This window comes from Pygoscelis adeliae, unplaced genomic scaffold (assembly GCF_000699105.1).
Source record: "Pygoscelis adeliae isolate BGI_AS28 unplaced genomic scaffold, ASM69910v1 Scaffold34, whole genome shotgun sequence".
Lineage (NCBI taxonomy): Eukaryota > Metazoa > Chordata > Aves > Sphenisciformes > Spheniscidae > Pygoscelis > Pygoscelis adeliae.
In genome coordinates this window covers 2,388,116-2,397,491 of record NW_008824658.1, presented here as the reverse complement: position 1 = coordinate 2,397,491, position 9,376 = coordinate 2,388,116, and the positions used below count along the sequence as shown (strand labels likewise).

General features: G+C 48.6%; 1 protein-coding gene across 1 annotated transcript in view; it reads right to left on the bottom strand.

Moving 5' to 3' along the window:
* Positions 1 to 9,376, bottom strand: part of MGAT4B (mannosyl (alpha-1,3-)-glycoprotein beta-1,4-N-acetylglucosaminyltransferase, isozyme B) — a 41,079-nt gene that overhangs the window by 9,986 nt on the left and 21,717 nt on the right. The window contains exons 2-5 of the mRNA XM_009322756.1: positions 6,304 to 6,483; positions 5,471 to 5,611; positions 4,491 to 4,624; positions 1,614 to 1,660 (exon numbers count right to left, since the gene is read on the bottom strand). Of these exons, the coding sequence (XP_009321031.1) occupies positions 1,614 to 1,660; positions 4,491 to 4,624; positions 5,471 to 5,611; positions 6,304 to 6,483 (502 nt within the window). The remainder of the gene's footprint in view (positions 1 to 1,613; positions 1,661 to 4,490; positions 4,625 to 5,470; positions 5,612 to 6,303; positions 6,484 to 9,376) is intronic.

Below are 9,376 nucleotides of genomic sequence, written 5' to 3'. Positions count from 1 at the left end.
CTTAGTAGGTCCCTTACGCTGATAAAATCAGCATCTATTTTCCCTATAATGCGATTAAGAACCCTTTAAAGAGTCAAACTCAAACAGAAAAAAATGTCACCCATGTGAAAAATAGGTACCTACAACAGCCTTGCAAGCAAGACCCAGAGATTACTGTAACTGTGAGAGATAAGCGGGAAACCTAGTTATTTTTATACTGCCTTTTTGAGAACATTTGGTGCAAGGCTGATTTCCTTTGTTTGTGCAGAGCCTGAAGGACAGAAGATGGGGCAGAGGGAGACAAAGCAGCGAGATTGCCAAAAAGGTCTCACTTGTTTTTCCCTTCCTTATTCCCTCCTTGGGACCGGCAAGATTTTCAGCTAACACTTTCAAATCTTCCCTTCCTCAGGCAGCAGTGAAACGGAAGCTTCTCATTGAGCTGACAAAACCTGTACCGAAGCAGCAACGGCTTTCTCCCTCCTGTGATATGAGCTCAGCCTGCCCTGGCCCCACACCACCTCAATTCAATTTGGAAGAAAAATAATTTCGGTGAATCAGGGAAAGGCAGGAGGCACTGGAGAGGGGGACAGCGAGAAATCAAATCATTAAGTCAATTAAAGTTTCAGCCCTTCTATGCAGAAGCACTCTCTGTAGCAGCGCCCAGTAATTTCATCAGGATCCATCGGACAATCAGTCCATTATCCCCTGATAAGTGCGTCCTCCTGCCAGCAGGCAGAAGGAGGGGAGCTCTGCCAGCTCCTGTACAGCAAGATGGAGGGCTCTGTTTCAGCTCTTCTGCAAGTGCCCGGGAACACAACCCTCCCCGCACACATCCCAGCCCCTCTCCCATCATTGGCTCGGGGACGTGGGGCGCCGGGAGGATGTGCTGCCCTTTTGCGTCTCCTTATGGCGACTGCGATCCTTTGGAAACGTGCAATCGCAGGAGCTGGACAGGAGTCACAGCCTCTTCTCTCACCACCTTTTTCTTTTGCCTCTGAGCTCTGATGCTGTTAACGCCTGGACTGGCTCAGAGTTAATAATTCGTCACCGGCTTCTGCCTAAACAGCCACTGACGAAGCTGCAAAAGCCACTAAGACTCCAGGACATAAATAGCAGCTAGTGTGAGAGACAAATGTAACTAGCGCCTAGAACAAGGGAAAAACAAACAGGCTGGAGCAGGAAGAAAAATGGATCACAGATTTTAAAGCAAAATAAGGCAGGAGCATTTGGGTGTGCTTACCACACTGCCCAGTTGCTCTGACTCCGCAGAGCAGGTAGAGGGCTGCACTAGACACAGAAACAATTGCCAGGATCACTGGAAACCTAAATTATCCATCTTCTTGCAACGCCACAGGACAGAAAGCACAAAATGAAACGGCGTGACCGCATGTGTTAAATACTGCAAGCACAAAGCAGCCTAATGAAAGCTACATACGGGATGCATTTTAGAACAAGCAGAAAGTGGAAGCGGCAATAGCAAAGATAGCCCAGAATTTAAGAACAGAAAAAAACCCTAACAACAAAAAAAATACAAAAGTGAAGCATAAAAGTGTGTATTTTCTCCTTAACGAAGCCGTTCCCTGGCCTCGCTACAGGCACAGACCGTACCGCCGTACTCATTTGGAAGTGCTTACAAGTTTTTAATATTTTCTGCCACTCCGGCTGTGTACTGCGGATCTGTCTGAAAACAAAAGATAAGCAGTGTTAGATCCTTCAGCCTGTGCCCCCCATGGCTCAGAAATCACCTTCAACACACCCCGGGGGTACTGTCAGCACCTCTGTACCATCTTCATGTCTCCTTTTATCCAGTTTAACCGCTCTCCCCATGCTGATGGTCTCCTAGGAGCCCTCCTTTGTGGCCAGTGTTAACCAAAGGCATCACACACCAAAAACCACCCCAAAGGACTGCACATCTTCCCCACATACTCTCCTGGCACTTCTGCCCTTGCCAGCACCAAGCATTTGCACAAAGTGTTAACTTCTGGACTATTTTTTTTTTTCTCTGTACATGCTGGCTTTCATCCAAGCGAATACTCTCGGCAGAAAAGGATCTCCACCCCTTTTGTGAAAAAGAGGGGTCTATTTATAAGCATGCATTTTTCATTTCAGGTTTATTTCGATGCTTTTCTTCCTAAACCAACAGTTTCTTCCCACAATCAACCTGGCAACCTGTAACAGTTGGGATGCAAAGGTCAGCAGCACCGCCCGCCGCTATCTGCAGGCGAGGTAAGTGCAAACACAGGGACAGGCACTGGGCAGAAACCATCTTGCACAGTGACCAGGAAAACAAAATCCAAGAACAAAGGGCAGGAGACCCAGGAGCAAAATCTGTGCCTGCTTCCTGGTGGCGGTATTGTTTTGGGAGGTTGTACGGATCACGGGACCGGGCGGATCTGCAGACGCAGCATCACAGAAGCCGGGACCGGCTGCTGCTGTGCTTGGCGCCAGGCGGAGGTGAGAAGTGAGATGCCGGGGATGTATGTCACAAGCTGAGGACAGTGCTTCCATGCCGGAATGGTGACAAGGAAGGGCTTTCTCGAGAGGAAAAAGGTCCCTTTCTCAAACAGGGCTCAGGCTTCTGGTGCTGGACCGATTTCTTACCCCACTGCTGCCAAGAAAACAGCAATGGGAAAAACAAAGGCAGGAAAGATGCTCCTGGCTTTGGGAGCAAACACACAGCTCCGCTCCAAGTGCCCAGCTGCCACCAAAACGGCAGGTTCGTGACAGCCGAGCTGGCCAGCTCGCCCCAGGGCTCCCCTCTGCCAGGCGAGGAGTCCCCGTCTCTCCCAGGCAGCCTGGCCCCGCCGTGCATGACACCCGCGGTGGTTAGCGGTGGCACTCAGAAATGAGAAGTCCCCATCCCAAAAAGGACATTCAGTTGCTCTACTCGTTGTCCTGAGTCTCTAAATTACCCAGCGTCCGGTCCAGGTTCATACCACCTCTCCACTGTTTATTCTTTATCCCATGCCTGAAGAGCCCTAACAAGCAACACCAAGTGCAGGCACATCGAGAAACGCTTTGTCTGGGAAGAGGCAGAGCAGGCACAGCGGTGGTTGACACTTGCATGGAAGGAGGACGTTGTGTCAGCAAGAAAGGAGAGTGACAGTGGTGATCTGCAACAGCTACCATCGCTGTTACTGGGCTATGGCCAGGTGTGCTCCTGCACTTCACGGTATCAGAATTAATTTCTTTGTTGTTCACTTCCCTCGTCACAGGTACACATGGAAAGTCAGGTGCTGCCATCGCAGCGTGCCCCCTATTTTCAAGTCAACTAAAAAAAAAAAATTACTGCAGTCCTAAATAGAAGATGTTTTTGGTCAAGCTACTTAAAACCTCTCATGCTTTAAGCCACCCACTGCGAAAACAGCCACCAAACCTGTCCTGTTACTGGGCTATGGCCAGGTGTGCTCCTGTGCTTCATGGTATCAGAATTAATTTCTTTGTTGTTCACTTCCCTCGTCACAGGTACACATGGAAAGTCAGGTGCTGCCATCCGCAGCTTGCCCCCTATTTTCAGTCAACTAAAAAAAAATATATTACTGCAGTCCTAAATAGAAGATGTTTTTGGTCAAGCTACTTAAAACCTCTCATGCTTTAAGCCACCCACTGTGAAAACAGCCACCAAACCTGTCCTGGCTCGAAGGGAAACGACAGCCAGGACCGAACCTTGTCCCAGGCACTTTGGGCTGCACCCATCTGTGCACACCTTCTCCTTGTACAAAATACCAGCCAGAGACCCAAAACCCAAATGCTACTCAAAATGTCAAATTATGGGTAAACAGGCAGCAAACCCAGACATTTATCTTTGTTCCGCTCCCAGTAACAGGCCACTGAGGTTTATCTTTCTCACCGGATTTCTGGAAATTAAGACAAATGCACTTCAAGCTCAAGAAAATAATCCTGAAGGGAAAGCCACGGAGAAAAATAACCATCTAAACCTATCGATAAAAGCAGCTCTTGAGGATTAATGTATCAAGGCTTTTTAGCCCCTGGATTCAGCAACTGATTCTGGGCTCCAGACACCAGTACAAAGCGGCATCATGTTAGTCTCAGCCCCAAATCAGCAGGCTCTTGGGTTTGGAGAGGGGGTTAGTGCTGTCTTACAGGTACGCGGAGAAACGAAGCTGCTTCAGGAGAGCTCCCCCAGATGTGGCCATGGGGCTGCTCCAGCACATTTTGGGAACAACCACTCAAGCACCCTGCAAAAGCCATCATGATTTAGACCAGAACGATAAATGCACGTGCTGCGCTGGCAGCTGCTAATGTTTGCCTGCTCGCATCCTGACCTCTCTCGCCCAATCGGTGTTTCATTTTGGGCAGGACGCACCTAATGATCCTGGTGGGACGGCAGCCCAAGGCTGGGCTTATCTGGCCCGGCAAGCGGCAGAGCTGGCCTCCAGGTGGGCAGCCGTCCTGTTTGGCACTGAGTTTGGGAGACAGTGGGATGGGATGGGGGCCAGGGAAACGGGATAAACAGCGAAATGGAATAAACAGGCAAAGCTCTGTCTTACCTCGGCGATGAGGACGACGATGACGGAGTCCTCCTTCTCCTGCTGAGTGAGCTCTGAGATGAGGGAGTTGAGGGTGTCGGTGAGGTAGGAATGCACCTCCCGCTTCACGCTGGGGATTCCCATCACAACGGACACTGCCCAGGGCCAAGGAGAGATTTTAGAGAGGGGGGTGTGCTGGGACAAGACACTTTGCTCCGCTCCCATGACAGCCTCATGGTTCACCTGCTCGTTGCCATGCTCCGTCATTAAAAACCAGCAGTGATCAGCAGGTTGGTGGGTTCCTGGGCTACGTAGGGTTCCCATACCCCTGTCCCTCAGCCTGGTACCGACCAGCAGCATGCCAATGCGCCGGGCTGGCAGGGCACCCATGGCAGTCAGATAGACTCTTTCTTTTCTCCCTGAAAGACTGGTGCCTAAGGAAACACCCAAAACCCCTCCCCCTCCTAGGGGCCTTTTCAGCCCGCGAACGTCAACTTCAAGACCACCCTTGCTCTCCAAACCTCTCCCATGGCCAGAAGCACCTCAGTTTAAGAGGGATAAGTCAGGTCTTTGGCTTTGGGTTGGGATTTGGGAGCAGGGGGGGAATCATCTAGTACCCAAAGTCCTATTTCAGATGGGATTTGTCTCCTAAGACCGGTTAGAGTCTCTGTGAAGCACCCCGCAAACTGTGCTTTCATCTGACCACCTTCCAGGCAAAGTCTAGAGCACTCTGGAGATGGAAAGCAGCAAAAAACATCTGGCAGAAGCATCGAGAACATTTTAGTGCCAGTCAAGAGCACAGACAGCACTCCCCTGTAGACTCGCAGACATGACATGGCTTACCCACCCCGCGTGCCATGATACCAAGGAAGCTTGCATGATGCATGCAGCCACTCCTCCAGTCCTGCTCATCTCCGTACCACAGCCAGGCCCAGAGGAAAGGGGAGGGACAGGCGCTAAGGTGAGGAAGAGCACCAGAAGCAGCACTAATTCCCATTTACCTCCAGTGCGCCCCTGTCCCACATGCACGGCTGGCTGCAGACTGTTCTCCTTTGACAGCAAATGTGGCAAATGATGGAAGATGGTGGGAAGGTGCAGCACATTCTTGTTGGTGATATTCCACAGTTTTAACTTGGTTTCGTCTTAAAAAGGAAAAGGGAATCAATTGGAAGGAACGGTAGGTAAGAAGAGACTGCAAGGCAAAAAAGCCTTTTTAGAGCAGCCTGGCCACCCGAGACTACAGCTGGGTCACAAAAAATCAGGCCAACCTTTAACATGCTACCACAAACCCAATTAAAGTTCAGAAGGAGCCATGAGGGCCTTAAAGAAGTCCTAAAATATTTGGGAAGGAGGGGGGAGAATGAAGATAAAATGAAGGTCAAATCGGATCTTTCTGTAGAGATCCAATTTTCTTCAACTGAGCAACTTAAAAAAAAAAAAGAACAAATAAATTGGTGAGGGGTGCTCAGCCAACCTAACTCCTCCCTCCTCCCTCTCCTTGGATACCCATTTTCCATATGGATTCAATACAGTCATAGGAAACGGCATGTATGACTTGCAAGGAAAAAAAAAAGCTTGTAAGCAAGCAAATTGGCAAATATCCGCAGCAGAGGCAAATCTCAGTGTTTAATGATGTATATGCACCTCTAATTAAACAGGAGTTTAAGAGTTCCCAGGTCCCTCTGAACTCCACAATTTGCTCGCGCCGGGGGAGAGAAGAGCACGTCCTGTCCGCAGCCCTGCACACACGCGCACGCACGCACGCACACCTCTACCTCCTCATTAGCAACAGCTTCAAAACAGCCCGAGATCCTCAACTTCTCTGTTTATTCACCAGATAAGCTGCTCCAGGTCCGGTTTATATCCCGCAGGGCCTGCTTCTCTGAGATCGCTCTCTTGATCTCCTCCAGGACCAGGTTGAGCTCCTTTGAGCGCTTCAGGCTCTCCTGCTCGGCTGCGTGCAGTCGGTCTCGGAGGGCGAGAAACTCCCGCTGGTAGATGTCCACAACGTCACCTGAGGATGGAAAAGAGAGAGAAGCTTTCTCCTCCGCGCTCGGAAGGGTTTCAAGTCACAAAAGCAACGCCCATCACTCATACCTCCCCCACCTCCACAATCCTTAAAACATGGGTTTAAGGAGCTGTGGTCCAGCACGCACCCATGGGTTGTGTTGGAGAGAGGGAAGTTTAAGTTGCAGAACTACAATTAAAAAGCTCCTTCCATTTTTCTCTTTAACTTGGGTTTCCGGGTCATATAGAAACACGACCTTGTTCTCTGTGACCAAAGCATGCAGCAAAAAATAAGTTGCATGGTAGTTCTTCACTATATACTTGGAAAAGGGGAGTCAGCTGTTGGCACTAATTTTATGAGCAATATTCTGCATCTCTCTGCAGCTCCAGAAGTTTGAGAGCATGAGACAGCAACCACTGGAGCGAGCAGCGGGGAACCAGAGTCAAGTGAAAAAGAACTGAAAGCACTGGTGGTGATGGCCTGTTAAAGCCACGACAAACCCAAGGAATACCAATATTTTTAATTGCCTTGCTCCCTGCTTTGGTTCCCTTGTGGTGCACAAAGGAAAGAGTTTTAAGAGCACACATCAAAGGGCGTTCGAATGGGTAATTCGGGAGAACCCCCCGACAGCATCTTGAGGGCCTTCTCCAGATGGCTCAGGTCATCTCCCAGATGACCCCGAGTGATGGAAAGCGAGATGCTGGCAAGGGGGACGCCACTCCGCAGCGAGACGAGGGCTGGCACAGCACCTCCTCCAGCTCTGGAAAACAGTCCCAAATTCTAATGGCCAAAAGGGATTTTGGGAATCTAAGCTCTCCGAAACAAGGCAGGATAAAGAATATCACACGGCAATAGCTGCCTGGATGCTTATATAAATCCAAGTGTTTGGATACGCACCTTAAGGATGCATCATAAATGTGATATATAAAAAAGAAACTATTGATAGGGCAATAAAGCTTTTTATTTTGAAACAACATCTTATCACCATGCCCTTTTTAAGCAATAAAACTATTGAGAGCCTTCAGCTGGAACTAACTGTACAATAGCTGGGAGTGGAATCAGTTAGCCATTAATGAACTTTCCCGGGCCGTTTTTCACCCCATTATTAATGAAACTACTCATTAAAAATACACTTTTATCTGTGGTCACTCCTGTGTTTTCAGTAAGGCTATAACTCACAGGACTACACCCAAAACAGATTCATCCACCGAATAGTCGACCCTTAGCCCAAACACGACCAGGAGAGCTAATGACCAAAACCACTGCACTGGAACTTCCCAACACAGGGCTAAATATAAATCGGAGCCATTGAAAAAAGACACACTGACTGCATCGACAACTTCTAATTTGGGGTCCATAAAGAAAAAGAAAAAGGAATTTTGAAGATCAGACATACCCCGCTCCAAAGCACAGAGTTTCCAAGACAACAGTGCTTCCCAGTCCAGCTCCCGCCAATGCTTTTGCCTAGGAAAAGTTTCCCCCATGGGGTCTCTTCCCCAAAAAAAAACTTCTTAAAGACTTACTGCTTCAACACAAGGGGACCCCCCCCCCAAGGCAGTCTGGCTCCTATTAATCTTTCAGCATTATTTTCAAAGCCACCGGCACATGGGGAGGGAGCAGAGGAAGTTAGTTACACCCATTTGATTACTCCATCCATCTGACAACACGTTATTCAGAGAAAGTCGAGGGACAGACATAAACAAGACCAGTCCTTCCGTTTTCCTGTGTGGTGCCGCTCGCTTTCCACTCCCATCGAGAAAACATTTAAAAATTTGCAGAAAAACAGGTTAACACCCAGCTTCGGGAGCTGCTACAGGAATTCACATGAGGATGTCAGGCTTTAAACTGACTCCACGATGAGCTAGACCTTTACCTCCTGGTACCTCTCAGACATAAGAATATACCTTTCAGCTTCCCAGTACTCTAGATTATAGGTTTTCCTACTTGTATCTTTTACTGGTGGCATCTGTGAACCCCAGCAAGGAGCAAGTCTTGCTCCCCATTTTTGCACGAAACGATGGCAGAAACCGTGCTTGTGCAAGGCTGGAAGCATTTGGCTCTCGGCATACCCGGGGGTTACTATCCCGTGGATGCTATCAAAGCCAAATCACAGCTAAAGGCTGCCATTAGATCTTGTTCTGCAATACCTGGAGCAGAGTAAAGGCAAGGCTTTGCACTTAATGGCTTTTTCCAGAGCACTGCACTTCGTTTGTGTCAGATTTAGAAGGGAAATGTCACTGATTATTCAGTCACTAATGACCTGTGCGCCGAAGCCAAGAGCTGTACTTTTCATTAGAGTGCAATGGTGATGTGCAGTCAACCATTTGCTGCTTTTCTGGCTAATGGTTGGAAGTGAAATTGTATTTGTTTCCAGTGCTCTTGTCCTATGATGTCTTCGTAGGCTTTCCATTCTTTAATTAAAATTTCATGAAATTTAAAAGCTGATCGATCGTGACCGGTTCCGGTGACAGCTCAAATAGTCCAAGACAAAGCTCAAGATGGGCGTACAGTCTCCCATGAATTTCCAGTAATGCCATTTTGCACTTGTCGGTCTGCAATGACACATGGATGCAGACCTGCCATCCTCGCAAAAACCCTCAGCCGCTCAGCCAGGGAGGGCTCTGAAAAGCCATGAAGGGCAGCAGAGGATAAAGGGGGGGAAATTTGCTCCCATCTCCACAAGCAAGGTTGGACACAGAAGTGATTTGCTGCTAATTAGGCCGAACAAATTTTTCAGCTAGTGTCAGTTCAGCACAGACCCTTTACTTACCTTTCAAAGCAGCAGCACTCCCTATCTACATATTTATCATATTCCCTCACAGCACAAGATAGCAGAGCTCTTAAAATATCTCCAGACTCAAGCATCGCAGGACAAAAACTCCTAGCTATAACTGTATTA